The 17,465-nt window shown below is 39.3% G+C and overlaps 1 protein-coding gene across 1 annotated transcript in view; it reads left to right on the top strand.

The window, feature by feature from the left end:
* The window catches only part of MYO5A (myosin VA), a gene marked incomplete at its 5' end in the record, with an annotated part of 144,462 nt that overhangs the window by 69,201 nt on the left and 57,796 nt on the right, over positions 1–17,465 (top strand). Inside the window, 7 exons of the mRNA XM_080934342.1 lie at positions 2,003–2,109; positions 4,702–4,967; positions 5,703–5,784; positions 7,886–8,026; positions 9,618–9,743; positions 11,915–11,998; positions 16,853–17,014. Coding sequence (XP_080790468.1) covers positions 2,003–2,109; positions 4,702–4,967; positions 5,703–5,784; positions 7,886–8,026; positions 9,618–9,743; positions 11,915–11,998; positions 16,853–17,014 — 968 coding nt within the window. The remainder of the gene's footprint in view (positions 1–2,002; positions 2,110–4,701; positions 4,968–5,702; positions 5,785–7,885; positions 8,027–9,617; positions 9,744–11,914; positions 11,999–16,852; positions 17,015–17,465) is intronic.

The following is a 17,465-nucleotide window of genomic DNA, read 5'->3' on the forward strand; positions in this document are numbered from 1 at the left end:
CTAGGATGGAGGGCATGTGTCCCTGTGCCAGTGCGGGTTTTGCTGCGTTGTCTTCATTGCTATCTTCAGGGTCTTTACAAATGCTAAGAAGCAAAACTAAATTGGCAGTGACAGAACACACCTATTCTACTGTTTTCATTGTTTTTGATAAAGGAAGTTTAAAATCTTATTGTTTGAGAATCTTATACAAGCACATAGTGTTATTCCTGTGTTTTTGAAACAGATACAATTGTTCTTTTTGTGATTTAAAAGTATTAAATCTGAATGCCAAGCTTAGGTCCTGAATCAATAAGACTTGCTAAAAATGCAGTCTCATACCACTTCACAAAGCTTTGGGCTCAGAATCTGCATTTTTGCAGGACCTACAAGTAATCCATGTGCACATTAAGTCCCAGAGAGTATTGAAAGGACAGTACAGCGCTATGTTTCTGTTTTCTACTTCTTCCCTTGGCCTATCCAGACTGCTGTACATGGGGCAGGAAAGGATGTAGCAAAGTACAGAACTTGTGCATGGACCAGATCCTGATCCAGCAGTGAATACCAGGGCTGGGGTGGGATGGAGGGTGGGAAGGTGAGGGGTAGGGGGTCAGAGCACTGAAGGGGAGTGTTAAGTAGAGGTCCTCTCCAAAGATTTCAGTGTTACGGCTTCTCAGTGTTACTGTTGTTTTTAGATGACATTCAATGAAACAGCTCTTTCAGACAGTAGTCAACGAAATAGCTTTTGCACATACACTTTTTTTTAGAGGGGGGGTGAATCAAGGGCTATATATATGAATCTTGGATAGTGGGATGGGGTTCTTCTTAGGGTGAAGTTTTATTGGCTGAGGCTTAAGGTTCTATACACACCTCATTTGCATGGAGAGGGATTCCAGGAGGTTAAATTTGTAGTTTCCACCAAGGATTATGTGACATTCCTCAGGTAGAAGATTAGGGGCCAGGCTCCCCAGATCAAACGGGATGAGTAAGCCCTGTTGAGAAAAAGGTGTCTTCCATTTTGCACCAAGCTCAGGAAAGCTGCCTAAACATGGTAGACTCTAACATTTCTATGGAGGTACAACAAAGGTGTGGTAGTGCACCCCTTAATCCCAGCACTCAGGCACAAGGGCATGTCTCTAAATAAATAAATAAGAAAGACAGAGAGGGAGGGAGGGAGGGAGGGAGGGAGGGAGGGAGAGAGAGAGAGAGAGAGAGAGAGAGAGAGAGAGAAGAAAAAAGTTAAAGAGCCATGACATAATGTAGGAAATAGCAAAACTATTCACCATAAGATAAATTCACAATTGCCCTTTATAAAAATGTTTTTAAATAGTTTTATACTTTTACTTATAGAATTATGTTTAATATTCTAGAACTTTTGTTCTTCACTGAAAAATTGAAGCCAGATCTAGTAAAAGCCAGAAAGTATCCAACTTTTTAATCTCAACACTGTCATTTAGGTTTTGTTCTAATGCTGTGTTTGGGTCTTCACTCATTAGCTTGGGATAAAGAAAAACCTGAACACTTCTAATTTTTGGGTCTCTTTCATTTCTAATTAATCTATACTTAGAAGTAATTTAATTGTCCAACTTAAATAAGCCTTATTGGGCTGTAGTATGCATTTAGAATAGGGATAAATAGTGGCAATAATATTAATAAAATACTTACATATCTAGGATGTGACTATAATAATTTTTCTAATACCTAGCATGTCCAAGAATGCTCTGTGCACTATTTCATTTAATATTGCAAACACTCTTTGGAAAATTATCCCTTATCTCAAATGCAAAAAACAAATTGTAGACAATGAAATTACTTGTCTATGTGAAATGGCAAGACATAAGACAATCCACAACCCACATTGCAAAACTGGCTAGTGTGTTCCTGTGAACAAAAATGAAAGTATTGTTATATGTGACTATGTATGGAATATACACATCTGGAAATATTCAAGAATTAATTAAATTTTTCTTATAATTATTTTGTTGCTACTGTGACATCAAGCGCTTGTTTATTTACTTTATTTCAGGAATTAGTGAATCTTACCAAATGGGGATTTTTCGAATACTCGCTGGCATCCTTCACTTAGGCAATGTTGGATTTGCATCTCGAGATTCAGACAGCTGCACAATACCTGTAAGTTCAGAACAAGCTTAATGTGATGGGGGCCTGTCTCTTAGTTTTGTTTGTTTTACTACTGGGGCTAGAACAAGCCAGGGGCCTTTGCATAAGCTAGGCACTCACTGTATTGTAACATGCCACCATGTTAGTCTTTTTTAACATGGTTCTGGGGGACAAATTCGGGTCTGCTTTTTCTACTGAGCCATCTCCTAGATCTACAGTAGATTTAATTCTTCATATATTTGTTTATTTGTTATTTTATTTGTTCTGTGTTTGTGCACATGTATAAGTACACAGGTATACAAAGACCAGAAGAGGGCATTGGATCTCTCAGAGTTAGAGATTCAGGCACTGGCTTATTATGTGGGTGCTGAATGCAAACTCCAGTCCTGATATTGTGTAGCAAGTATTTTTAACTGCTGACCTATCTTTTCAGCCCCATTATTTGTGTGTGTGTGTGTGTGTGTATGTGTGTGTGTGTTGGCATGTATGTGGAATCCAAAGTATAACTTTTGGGAGTTGGTTCTCCCCTTCCACCCCACTGCGGCAGGTCTCTTTATTCTACCTACTCATAGTATTCTAGTCTGGGAGCCTTTGGTCAGCTCCGTCTTTGCTTTCCATTTTATCATGGAGGACCACCGTGCCCAGCTTTTTGTCTGTGTCCCAGGGATTGAACATGGGTCATCAGGTCAACAATCTCTTTTACCCACTCAGCCATCTCTCTTGCCCTAGTATTGTTTAAAGGAAAAAATGATGGCTCTGATTTAAACCTCTAATTTCTTTTAAGAAAATACTCCCCACTCCCTTTAAAGAGAGAGGCTTGCCTGTAGTCCAGGCTGGCCTCAAACTTGTGACAATCTGGACTTACAGGTGTGCACAATCACACCTAGCACCAGTTTTTTGTTTTTGTTATTTTTTTTCAAAAGTAGCTTTATTGAGATGTAATCTATTTACCACCACCAGTGTATGGTTGTGAGTGTGCTCAAAGGTACACCGTCACCAACCACAGCCACTTAAAGTGCTTTCAGAAAGAAGCCTGGACGTGTAACCTGTTGACAACTTGTATTTCTATCTCAACTCAAACAACCTGAGTCTACATCTTGCCTCTGTAGAGTTATGTGTCCTGGACACTAATAGAAACTGAATCACGGGATATGTGGTCTTTCAAAGTTTGTCCATGCTGTATCACGTACTGCTCCTCCATGACTGGGAGGTGCTGTAAGTGGAAGCACTGATTTGAATCTGAAGTGATGGCCTTCTGGGAAGGGTCCAGCGATAAGGACATGAGGAAACTCGGGTTTTAATGACAGTGCTGAAATAAGCTAGCATGTGATTGTCATCAAGTTGTTTATTCTCTTGGACCCCATTTCCTCAGTTTTCACTGAGGGATGATGTACAACCTTCCCACTCCCCAGGTATGCTGTCAGATGCAAAATATGGAAGAATACAGCAATGTGGATTAAACAGGGCAAGACCCACAGATGATATGTAAGGGATTCAGGGTTATGTTAGTCCTCAAAGAATTCTAATCTAAAAGCCCTTCAAATGACATCAAACTGTCCACTTCAGATCTTCAGTGGCCTAAGAATGAAGGACAGTCATGGTCTCTGTGGCTTCATTTTGTACATTTTTCTGCTTTACTTAGCCTTGCTCCTTCCTCTTGTAAGTTTCCCTCCTACTAGAGTTGGGTTTTTTTTTGTTTTGTTTTGTTTTGTTTAAATCTTGCTGTTACCCTCAACTTAGACAGCTTTTCTCTTGACCAAGAAATACCTGCTATTCTCTCCTATCCTAGTCTTTGATCTAAGGTAACTGTTTCCTACCTTGCTGGATAGAACAAACTCCCTTACTGTGGATTCTCAGCACGGTGTCTGCCTCTTTTCAATGTTTCACACGTCAATAAGTATGTTCCATAAGACTGGGATCACTGGGTGTTGCTGATAAGACATCGTGAACAAGGCAACTGATAAAAGGAAGGATTTATTTGGGGCTTACAGTTTCAGAGAGTGAGTCCATGGCTGTCACACAAGGAGCATGGCAGCAGAAAGACAGGCCTAGCAGTAAAGACAGTAGCCAAGAGCTTATGTCTGGATCCATAGGCACAAGGTAAAGATAAAGAGACACTGGGAGTAGTGTGAGAGTTTGAAACCTCCGGATCCACTCCCAGTAAAACACATTCAAGAATGACATGCCTCCCAATCATCTTCAAATAGTTCCACCATCTGGAGATCAAGTATTGAGATAACTGATCTCCTGGGGCCCATTCTCACTCAAACCACACAGAAGCCATGCTTGCTTTTGTTTAATAGCACAGACTTGATGACTAGCTGACAGATTTGACTGAGTGATTATGACATAAGAGATACACACAAATCTATAAAAAACTACACTAATGTTTTTGTTTGTTTGTTTGTTTTGTTTAAAACGAGCCCTACAAGAGATTGAAAAGTGACTTCCAGATACCGGTTTCTGGATGCTTCTGATTATGCTCACTGATCAGGCGTGGATGTGGTTGATATCTGTTTGACAGAGATACTGCTGAATTTTGTGAACTTTTCCAGAACTTATCCTTTGATTTGGCCATACACAGTAACACATTCTCGTTTGTAGCCCAAGCATGAGCCTCTTATCATCTTCTGTGATCTTATGGGTGTGGATTATGAAGAGATGTGTCACTGGCTCTGCCACCGAAAGCTGGCTACTGCCACAGAGACATACATCAAGCCCATCTCCAAGCTGCAGGCCACAAATGCCCGAGATGCTTTAGCCAAGCACATCTATGCAAAGCTCTTTAACTGGATCGTCGATCATGTCAACCAGGCTCTCCATTCAGCGGTCAGGCAGCACTCCTTCATTGGCGTGCTGGACATCTACGGGTAAGTGTACTTGGCTGGCTGCCCTACTTTCTGGGTGTTTATTTGGAGGGCGTTTTGTACCTCTGAGCACTGTTTAATTTAGTTTTCTACTAGACAAGAGAAGGAAATCCTACTTATGACCATTCAGAAATGTCTTAATAATGGAGATATAATGATGAAAAATACACATTTGCTTAAACAAAAATTAACTCAGCCCCAGAGTCTTTCTACTAAGCTAGTAGATAGAATTAATTGGTTTTCAGTCTCTCATGATAAATTATTGAATTTCTGAAAGTATAATTTCATTTCTAGTTGCCTTCTCTGGATACACTTCTGTAAGTGTTGAAACTTTTTTTGTACATGGACTTGTTTGGCTGCTAATTTTTCATAACCTGGTTCAGTTTTTCAGAAGAGCCTATTAGGCTTCTGTTTCCAGCTCCCTCTTCTGTGTGAAAATGTTGGGATTATAAATTGACAGGAACCGTGGCTTTAGTGTAGTTCTATTGTTTCCTCCTGGAGGATGATGAGCCTCAGAAACCCGAGGCTGTACGTCCTTAGGCAGGATGTGGACAGGGAGGCTTTGTCTCGGCCCACGCTCATCTACTGTCTTCCCAGCTGACAGGCGTCATCTGACCCGTGAAAGGCAATGCGACGATGTTAGGAGACTTCCCATTTTCTATCCCAATTATGCATATCTTAAACATTTTTAAAACTATTCTTTTTCTTTTCTTCCTACCTTATTTTTTGGTACCACAGGTTTGAAACATTTGAGATCAATAGTTTTGAACAGTTCTGCATAAATTATGCAAATGAAAAACTACAGCAACAATTCAACATGGTAAGAATTTTCTTTCTTGACTAAGGGTCTCCTATAAACTTTTGTTTTGAATTCCTAGTCTTTTTTTTTTTTTTTTTTTAAGAGGCTTGGTCTGAAATAAACTCCTGAACTGTAATTCTTACATTGGATTGAGAATAGAGAAACTGCCAGGTAACAGAGTTTGGAACAATGTTACAAATTGATATGACCTTAAAGAGTGTTTAACAGTTATCCCTTTTCTGTAATAATGAACATTGAGACAAACAATTTGGATGAGAGGTGCAGGAAGTGGGGAGGCACTACTGCTGAGTGGGTTATAACTAACACCGTTTACTGTGATAGGAAGATGGCAGAATTTCACAAGTTTTCTTTTCAATAGGCTGTTTCTCACTGAGGCAGTGGCAGTGGGTATATTTTGGGAATGGCCTATACTATCTTCGAGCTAACCTCCTTCCTCTGCATTCCAAGTATTAGATTACAGACTTTCTACTACCATATCATCCAGTTTAAACAGAGTTCTTTCCCTGGGTAGCCCTGGATTTCCTGGGACTCACTCTGTAGACCAGGCCTCAAATGCACAGTGATCTGCCTGCTTCTCCCTCCAGAGTGCTGGGATCAAAGATATGCATCACCACTGCCTGGCTTGGATGATCCCTTTGATCAAAGATTATTACTGCAAATGAGCTAAGATGATATTGCCATGAGTGTAGAATATAATGGGAAAGTTCCATGTGCATAAAGAGTGTGTGTGTGTCTGTGTGTGTGTCTGTGTGTGTGTGTGAAAGAGAGAGAGAGACAGACAGACAGACAGACAGAGAATAAAAAATCTGTGTCACCTTTGAGTTCTAAAGCAGAGGCAGTGGTTGGATTACCTTCCTACCTGGAGGAGCTTAGCTTCTATTCATATTCAGAACTTGATCACAAGCCCTTTCCCAAACTCTAACACCATATCCAAACCAGATGAGGACTTTCGCTATTCTCCTTCTTAATGTCATAGCATTTGTATGTTTATGTAGGCTTAGATTTTTTTTTTCAAAACCTATTTTATTTAAGGTTCTTAAATGCGCAATCCCATAGACCAGAGGTAGGGAGAAAAGGTTAGTAGGAAAAGAGTTTTGTATACCTGTTTAGAAGTAGTTACTTGGGTCAATTCCACTCTTTATTTCCAGGGTGCCAGCAGTCTAGTTCAATTGCAAACACCAAACATGAATCAGTAGTGGCAGCACAATCCAGCAGAAACAGCAAGGATTCACCCAGTCTGCACAAGACAGTGGAAGTGGCCAGAATCAGCTGGAATACCAGACATTCTTTGGCACCTTTCTCCCTATGAAGTAAAGATGAACAAAGACTAGCAAAGCATTACATTACATTACATACATACAAACTATTTGTAGAGTTCCATTTATGTTCTTTTTAAACATCACATAGCCTCTCAAGTGTCTGTTTTTGGCAAAACATCACATGCCCTCTCACAAGACAGCTTCCAGGAAAATGCACGTGACACACTGAGTTGTTAGAGAAACCAGAAATTTCCACCTCACTTCTTTGTAACTAGCTGATTTCTCCTAGTTCTCTCCCAGTTCACACAGACAACATCCCTGCCTATGCTGCTGGCCACACACACGCAGTGACTGACACACAGTGTAGACTTAGTACATAATCTGATTCGACAGTGGATGGGGATGGGAAGTGGTGTGGGTGGTGCACTTGTATTTAAAATCACAAGGACGTTGTTATTTATTTGCAATTCAAACATTTATAGGCTTGAAGTGGTGATGCCTGCCTGCAGTCTCAGCACCTGAAAGCCTAAGGCAGAGTGCAGATTCAAATCTGGCCTGGGCTACATAGAGAACCTCAGGCTAACCTGGTCTACATATCGATACCTCATTTCAAACATAACAGTTTTTTAAATTACATGTTCTATTAATTTATTCATGATGAATGCTTATAGCTGAGGTTTTCTGTACATGGTTTCAGTCATGCTTCTTCATGAGGCTGTTGTTACTGACAGCCATGGGCTATCTCCTTTTCTAGGTGTCCTTGGTGTCCTATAGAAGTGTGCTCCTTGATTAGTCTTTATAATGATAAGCCAATGACAACCGCCATTTTCTCTTTATTTCAGCATGTCTTCAAATTGGAACAGGAAGAATATATGAAGGAACAAATTCCATGGACACTCATAGATTTCTATGATAATCAGCCTTGTATCAATCTTATTGAATCTAAACTGGGCATTCTAGATTTGCTGGATGAGGAATGTAAGGTGATTATAATTTTCTGAAGTACTTAGCCTGTAGATGGATCAAGATAGATGGATCAAGGCTACAGGTCACGTGGGTACAAGCAGAAATTTGTCAGTATGTCCTCGTGACAAGTTAGGGGCCCCTCATTCATTCTGAAGAGACATTAGACCCCAAATGTTCTTTTTAAATTTATTATTTAACTGTGTGTATGCATGTATGTATATGTGTGATGCACATGTACCATAACACATATTGGCGAACAGAACAATTTTTGGGAGTCAGTTCTTTCCTCCCACTGTGGGACATGGAAATGTACTTAGGCCCTCAGGCTTGTATAGCCTGAACGTTAGGCTGCTGAGCCATCTCACTGGCCCAACTTCGTTAAATCTTCTACTTGATTACTGAAGGACCTTAGACAAATCTTTTTTTAATCTTCTTTTACTTTATATACAATAAATCACAGCTTATCATGTATTGATCCTTCTAAGTAGACAGACTGAATGTGTTAAGAATGTATGTGGGGCTGCTGAGATGGGCTCAGTGGGTAAAAACACTTGCTATATAGATCTGACAACCTGAGTTCAATCCCCAGACCCCACAGTGGAAGAGTATGGCATGCACTAGCCCTCAAACACACATGATTTTAATAAATAAAAATTGAGGGGTTTTTAAGGAAAAGAATGCATGTGATAAAAAAGTATCTATGTTTATTTGAGATTAAAAATAAGAAAGTAAAGCAAAAATAATATCCTGCTTTTACCAATATCAATATCAATACAAATTTGGTACCTTTCATTTATTGAGACTAAGTTAATATTACATGTTCATTTGATGAAGGACAAGAATTCATACAACATATTTTATAGGAAAGCAGAATAATAAACATGTATGCCTTTTGACCTTGGAGTACACTTACAAATATATTGAAAGTGCCATCACCTGGGCTGGAGAGATGGCTCAGTGGTTAAGAGCACTGGCTGCTCTTCTAGAGGTCCTGAGTTCAATTCCCAGCAACTACATGGTGGCTCCCAACCATCTGTAATGGGATCCAATGCCCTCTTCTGGTGTCTGAGGACAGCTACCGTGTACATAAAATAAATAAATAAATCTTTACAAAAATAATATAAGAAAGTGTCTGTGTTTAAGAGGAATATGACACTTGTCATAACAAAAAGTTAGTAACAACCTAATGACCATAAGTAAGAGGGGAAATATAAGGAATATATTGAATGAGCCCACTCAAGTACATTCTTAAAAACAGGTAAAAAGTAGTAAAGTTTCTGGAAATGGCAAGAGCAGACTACCAGTTCATGTCTTTCTGGATTAAATTAATATTTCACTGTGTAAACGTTACTTCCATTTAGCAATTTAAAAAATAAAAGTATGCCTAATAGTTGTATTTCATCTTTAACTTGTAAAGTCTTTATTATGTTAAAAAATTAAATATCACTTCACCCCAAGGAAGATCTCAGCCACACCTTTCACTGGTGATTGGCTGGAGCTGATGAGAATAAAGACTGAACTTTTGAGTTGAACATAGGGACTGGTGTCTTGCTGATGTTCCAGAGGACTGTGGCGCTCAGTTACTTCACCTTCTTCTTCCTCCCCTAGATGCCTAAAGGCACAGATGACACATGGGCCCAAAAGCTGTACAACACACATTTGAACAAATGTGCCCTCTTTGAGAAGCCCCGTATGTCAAATAAAGCTTTCATCATCAAACATTTTGCTGACAAAGTAAGGAAAAGTTTTGTCTTCTTTGCTTCTTTATACTTCACATGGAGTTATAATAAAAATCAGTTGTCAAGTATTGGGAGGGTTGTGTTGTTGTTCGTTTATTTTTTCAGCATTTGCTTTCTTTAAAGTCTTTTCAGGGAAAGCAGTCTTCAGCACTGCCATCTTGGTTTTCTCCTACTATAACTTGAATTGGATTACATATTAATACGGGTCAAAAGTCTTTGTCTGAAATTTTGAAATCCAAGAAACTAAAACCAAAAGTGTTTTCATAACTTATTTAGCACCCAAACCTGACCTCTGACTTGAACTAACATGAGATCTAGTTACAGTTTTTATAGCTCAGTTGAGTTTATGGAAACATTAATGAAATTTATGGTATAAATGACTTTATTAAACTTTTTGCTAGTACTAAAGTAGTGTATATCCATACTACACCTCTAAGTGCATGAATACTTCTAAAGGTCTCACAGGTTTCAGAACAGACTGGATCTTGTCTGCTATGAAAGCACAGTGATACACTCTTCACAAGTTTTATAGTTCACTTAGCAAGTCAGGGGCTATGTGACTAGTTTACATTGCAAAGAAGTTATGGAGCAGGCTATATTGTAGGATTTCTGAAGGCTTCTTTATGAATGGAGTTTTCTGATTGTCTAGTCCTGGCTTGAAAGCTTTGGTGACTAAGGTGACCTAAGGAGTATAGGCTCAGGAGGCCCTGGAGTGGGAGATGGCTGACGTTGTAAGGTTTTAGAAGAAGATTACCACTTTACCAAATTGTCCAGTATTTGACCATCTTCTTAGTCCATCATCAGCTCCTCACACATTCCCAGCCCCTCTTCACTCAGTCTTTTCCCTCCTTAGAGCAGTGGCTTTCAACCTTCCTAATGCTGAGATCCTTTAATACAGTTCTTCATGTTGTGGTGACCCCAACCATACAGTTATTTTCATTCCTATATTGTAACTGTAACTTTGCTACTGTTATAAATCCTAATGTAAATTTTTTTCTAGTGATCTTAGCCGGCTCCTGAAAAAGGGTCATTCCACCCCCAAAGGAGTCATGACCAACAGGTTGAGGAACGCTGCCTTAGAGGAACAATCATGCTGTGCAGATGGTTCACTAGCTTAGACTATACACTGGGTTAGGCTGGGAGGACCTCTCTTTAGCCATGGAGGAGAAAATCAGCTTACAAGTCTGCTTACCTACGAACTGATAGAACATTTTGATCTTAGCTTATCATCAGTCACTACCACTCTCCAGAAAATGGTATTTGTCAACTTGCTAGAGTTTATATATTTCTTTTTTATTCATTTTTAAGCTAACATAAGAAAATAGATTTTGGGGCTTGGGGGACAAGGTCTGGCTTTAAACTTACTGTATAGATGAGGCCAACCTTGAACTCCTAATCCTCCTGCCTCTACCTCAAATGTGCTGGATGGAACTCTTGGTGTGTGGTGTGGATTTCATTTTATCCTTTCTTACAAACTCTGTTCTTATTTATCCCCATCCTCCAGTTCTTTCCACTGTACCTGCCCCCCTCTTGTCCCATTTCTATCCCATAGCCCCAGTTCTTCCTTCATGTCACACATATTCCATTCATGTCACACGTAGTCCATTACCTTTTCCCCCACTGAGAGCTCTTCTTCTCCGTTATGTTCCCTTTTCTAGCTTCATGACCGACATTAATATGTGTGCACATACACACATGTACACACAATTGAAACATAGGGTCCACATAGGAGGGAAGACATGAAGTATTTGGTTTTTTTGATTTGGTTTATTTCATTTAACATAATGATTTCCATGTGTATCAGTTTTGCTGAAAATGTCATGATTTCATTTTTCTTGTGGCTGAATAAAACTCCATTGTATGTGTGTACCACATGTTCTCCATCCACTCATCTGCGGACAGACATGGAGACCGGTTGTACTTCTTAGCTGTTATGATTAGTGCAACAATAAGCATGTGGTGGGAACGTGTGTCTGTCTCCCCAGGTTTACTGTAGTGAATTACCACACCTCTCCCTGGAAATAGAATTGATCTCTTAGAAATGACTGATGGTACCACCTGCTGACAGCTGGTCATAGAGTCTGAGCAGATAAATATGTTTTTGTTGATAACTATATCTATTCTAAAGTGTTGTCAGTTAGCAGACATTTTTTCATGTGATTTCAGGTGGAGTACCAGTGTGAAGGTTTTCTTGAAAAGAATAAAGACACTGTTTTTGAAGAACAAATTAAAGTCCTTAAGTCAAGCAAGGTAAGCTTTCTCTTATCAGGATATGGTCCATAAATGTTAATTGCTTCAGCATTAGTCTTTTCATATGAATGAATAAATTTTCCAATAGAATCAGATTTCTTTATAGGTTTTATTTTTTCAAATGTATAACACTTAATATGTCAGGTCCTGTATAGAGTACCATTCAAATGTTGACAGTCTGATTCTTACAATGAGGTAGTATTAAATTTTTCTCATCTCACGTGAGGCAGCTAAGGTATCGGGGACTGGTGACTGGTAAGTCCCAAGCTAGGTTAAACTCAGACTGTCTTGCTTAGAACTTGCTCTTGATCACTCTGCCCTGTGGTCTTTCAGCTTCATGTGAAATAGTTTTCTCCACAGTTCTACACTCCCTGCGAGGGACTGCACTCTTTGTGGGAGACTCAGAGAAAGTTTCTCTGCTGTGTCATTTTGAAGGGATTTGCTATAAATGTGGCCTTATTGCACTCCATCCAAGTGGGGACTAACTCTGAGTCATCTTGGGTATAGTTTCAGATGTGGCCCAAAATGTTTGAATTACTTTTTTATAAAAACAAATGCTAGAACCACTGATTTCCACTAGGGAAAAGAATATTCCAGATGGTAAGGAAGTATGGTCACATTGCTTATTAAGCTGGTCTTTACCTCTACCTGTTGACCCTTATGTGGAAAGGAGGAAGAAGGGCACACAGCCCACAGGAGCAAATCAGGAAGCCAGTTACTTGATGCTGTAAATACTTGCTAAAAAAGTAACAGTATTCAAGTGGACCTAATGGATTACTGATCAGCACTCTTGTTTAACTGGCTTATTTCAGGAGAATCTTCTTAGCATTTGTAGAACAGTATATGAACGATAGGATTCTTATTTTTAAAATAACAGTGTTTTATCATCAATTGTGTTAATAATATAAAGATCACATAAAGACCAAATCCTAGTTTTAACCCCCAGATAAGTCAAGTATTCATAGAAAAATCATTTATTTACCCTTAACAAGCATTGAATATTAATACTTTTTAACTTGTAGGATTGACGTGCAAGGCAAATTTCTTACACTGACTATTATAAATGTGGTTCAAAGGCTTTTATCATTTTAAGCTATAACATAAGTATGAGATTCTGTTGTTAATACTTTGTCAAGATAATTTAGCTTAAACAAAGTCAACGTTTTCATTCTAAATGTACCCATAATCAGCTCTGTCTTTATTCTGACTTAACTTCCTGTTTGGCTAGTGGGTTCAAGTTAGCAGTGTATTGGGAAGAGGCAATCTGTGTTCCATTGTTGCAGTTGAAGTGAGGATAGTTTATGATTTACATGAGTTCAAAGGCTTTTCTTATTCCTAGCCTTTGTAGCAATTCAACCAATAGACCTGATCTTTCTCATCTCTCTGACCCTGGTGTGAAGCAGAAATACAGCACCAGTTTGTTCTCTTGGAAGGACAGATTTTGTTTGTATTTGTGCTATGTGTTTTGGACAGATTGTTTTGTGATAATAACAATGTAAAATCTATTTATGTCTGTTTTAGATATATTTTGCTTAAAATATGAATTAGAGATAGCCAGGTAGGAATGTTATATGGGAAGTGGGAGATGGAGTCAGGTCAAAGGGAAAGGCAGAGCAGGTAGTAGAAATGCTGTAGGCTTCAGAACTTGATGCTTGTTAAGCAATGAGACTGAGTGTGATTGTTCAAGAGAGCATGTAGATAAAAACTGCTGTAGCCAGATGTTCCAATTAACAGAAGCTGCCAGAGGAGGCTCCAGGAACAAAATTAAGAAAAATAGCCTGTGAAAAAACACTCTCTCAAGAATACATTTTAGAACAGTTTCCAGTGCAACAATTCAGTGTATGCTGTGTGTGTGTGTGTGTGTGTGTGTGTGTGTGTGCCTGTGCATGTGCGTGTGCATGCATGTACTCAAGTGCATGGGTGTGGAGGTAAGAAGACATTCATCTCAGGTTATCCTTAGGAATGCAGTCTACCTCCTTTGAGACATAGTTTTTCATTGGCTTGGAGCTGACCAGTAAAGATAGACTGGCTGACCAATGAGCCCCAAGGACCTTCCTGTTTTCTCCTCTGTAGTAGGATTATAAGCATGTGCCACTAGCCCAACATTTTTGTGGCTGCTGGAGTTCAAACTCAGCAAGACAAGCATTTTACTAGTTGAATCATCCCCCCAGTGTTGTTTAGTTTTATTATTGTTTTCCTTTTGAGACAGGTTACCATTTAGTCTAGGTTGGCCTCAAAGTATGTAGATGTGCAACTGAGTCTGGCTTTGATCTCTGAATCTCCTCCATTTACCTCCTAAGTCCTAAGATTACAGACACATGTGCCACCACACCCAGCATCTTAACTGGGCTTTGCTGTATAGCCCAGGTCATCGTAAAACTCAGGGCCTTTATGCCCTCCCAAGTGCTGGGGTTATAAGTGTGTCACACTGTGCCTGGAAGTACACTTTTTTGTTGTTGATGATTGTGGGTGGGTTTTTTCCCCCAACATATTTTTATTGGATATTCTCTGCATTTACATTTACATGTTATCCCTTCCCTCAATCCCATCCCTCCTCCCCCTCCCATTGCCTCCATGAAGGTGCTTCTTCTCCCAACCACCCTCTCCCACCTCAGCAACTTGGTGTTCTCCTACACTGAGAAAACGAGCCTTTGCTGGACCAAAGGCCTCTCCTCTCCCCATTGATGTCAGAAACACTTTTAAAAAATAAAAAGTAATTTAGGAAATTTTAGTTTGGAGTTTGTTTCTTTTTTTTAATTTTTATTAGATACTCTCTGTATTTACATTTGAAATGTTATCCCCTTTGCTCACCCCTCTTCCATCCCCCTCCCCCTCTACTTGTCTTCAAAAGGTGCACTAGCTCCCAATCACCCTCTCCACCTCAGTGCCTTGGCTTCCCCTACATTAGGAAAACATGCCCTCCCTGGACCAAAGGCCTCTTCTCACATTGATGCCAGCCAATTCCATCTTCTGTTATATATGCAACTGGAGTCATGGGCCTCTCAATGCATGGTTAATAGTTGGTGTTCTAGTCCGTGGGAGCTGTGGCGGATTTGATTGGTCAACAATGTTGTTCTTCCCATGAGGCCACAACTCCCTTCAGCTTCTTCATTTCCCCCCTTCCCCCAGCACCCTCACTGAGGTCCCCGTGCTCAGTCTGATGGTTAGCTGCAAGCATGCTCAGCTGCATGACTAGTTTAGAGTTTCTATAAAAAGTAATCCTATTCTTAAATGTGTGTGTGTTTGTGCACACCTGCATGTGAATATGTGTTTGTGCATTCTGAACTTTGCAAACTAATCTGTGTTCTGATAGATAATGTAGATGTCAAGTTAAATTGTAGCACTTATTAGTAAATATAGCATGGTAGCCCAGTTCTACTAAACTTTTCAGAGAAAAGAGATTAAAAATGAAATTTTGGCAACCGCTAATGTGGAGCCAGCAATTTGTTTGGGAATGATATCACTTTGGATATCATGGCCTATCACAGAATTATCTAGAATCTTATTCCCATGCTGAGTTTTCATATATGGCTTCTATGAACTAATTTTTTTCTCTGCATTGTGAGTCTATATTTCGTCATACAAGATAATGTTAGAACAGTTTTTTACTTCTGTATAGCTAACCATGCTAGAGTTCATCACATTATATATTTGCTTGTTAAACAGGTTTTGTGGGTGTTTGCTTAGGTTTTATTTTTTGTGGTACTGAGGATTTAGTCTATGACCTTACGTTTGCCAAAGGAGCTCTCTGCTTCTAAACTGTATTCCAACTCATACATTCATAGAATATGAAATCATATGACTTTGCTTTTCAGCAAAAGTGGTTTTATAGGAAATTACTTACTAATCTGAGATTAGTAAATAATTACAAGTGTGCACAAATGCTAAATTTTATTTATATGAAATATAACAGTGTTAGAAAGATGAATTCACATTGCAAGATGTTGCTGTAGACCAGTCTAGGTCTCTTTTGTTTCAGGAATGTTCATCCCACTGTATGGACTACTCTCCACTCACTTATTGAAGATAAATGCCTTTAATCTCACTACTTGTGAGGGAGACACAGGCAGATCTCTGAGCTTGAGATCACCCTGATCTACAGAGCTAGTTTCTATGGTGACATAGGAAGACCACATCTTAAAAAACATGATTATGGTAATTGTGCTAAAGTTCTAAATTTCTTAAAATCAAATACACATAGTATAATCACAGAGTCTTCTGCTTTTCTGTGCAATCCAAATTATTTTCTTAAAATTAGTAATTCATCTTTAACTTCTAATATTGAAAGCTTGTTTATAACGTCTTCCTGATGAGATTCTCTGGTGTTTCTGAGTTTCTTATGACTGCAGATACCTGGAGCCCTGGACTAGTCCTTTGCTTCTGCTTCCTTTGGAGAACTGAGATGAAAAAGTCTTTCAATTAATATTTTCTCAAAAATAATTATATTTCAAAGACAGTTATATCTTTAATTGACATTTCTTTTGGATTAGATTTTCAAGTTGGTATATATAGTTGTTTTAAGTTAGTTCCATCCCAAATATTGTTGTAGAATTTTTTTCACCATACAGGAGTAAATGTTTATTAAAAGCATCAGTAATGTGTCTTCTACAAAGGCTTACTTTCCAGTTGCTGTTTAGGGTATAACATTTTTGTTACTTTGGTTTGGTTTGTGGGGAGTGTCTCCTTTGGAGAGGTCTTGAGGTTACTCTATTGTTAAGTCTGGTCTGGAATTTCTATCTCTACCTCCTCCGTGCTGGGAGTATAGCTGTGTTTCTCCACTCCTGGGTCTAGAGCATGACTTTTATTTATTTATTTATTTATTTTTTTTTTTTTTTTTTACTGTTTCTGTTTCAGTTTAAGATGCTACCAGAACTATTTCAAGATGACGAGAAGGCCATCAGTCCCACCTCTGCCACCTCCTCAGGGCGCACACCTCTCACTCGAGTTCCTGTAAAGCCCACTAAGGGCCGACCTGGACAGACTGCCAAAGAGCACAAGAAGACAGTGGGGCATCAGGTAAGCTCAGGGGCTGCCACTGCCAGACTCCTCAGTTTCCACAAAGCCTCAGGCCTTCCTTCTTGAGCCTGGTGATCAGGATCTTCACAAGGCCAGAATTGTGAAGAAAGGCTAGAATTCTGCTGTGCAAACAACACTTAGACTTTACCCACCCCAGCCCTTCCCTTTCTCTGTATCTCAGTTCCTATAATACATATCATGTCTCAGACCACTGTCATTGTTTTGTTCTTGGTTATCTCATCTCCTTATTTATACAGAGCATCTGTCAGCTTCCTCAGTACAAGAAAATACCCTCTCCTTCCTTAAATGTATTTTTCCCTGTGGGGAATAGGAAACATTTCACACAAGCTTAGTGCCTGAGCAGGGGCTTGGCTTTGGAAGGGAGGGGGTACACTAGTCAGCATAGTCCTGTGCTAGATAGGAACAGGACCTGATGTGGATCCACAGCCTC

The sequence above is a fragment of the Micromys minutus genome (genome assembly GCF_963924665.1).
Source record: "Micromys minutus genome assembly, chromosome: 21".
NCBI lineage: Eukaryota > Metazoa > Chordata > Mammalia > Rodentia > Muridae > Micromys > Micromys minutus.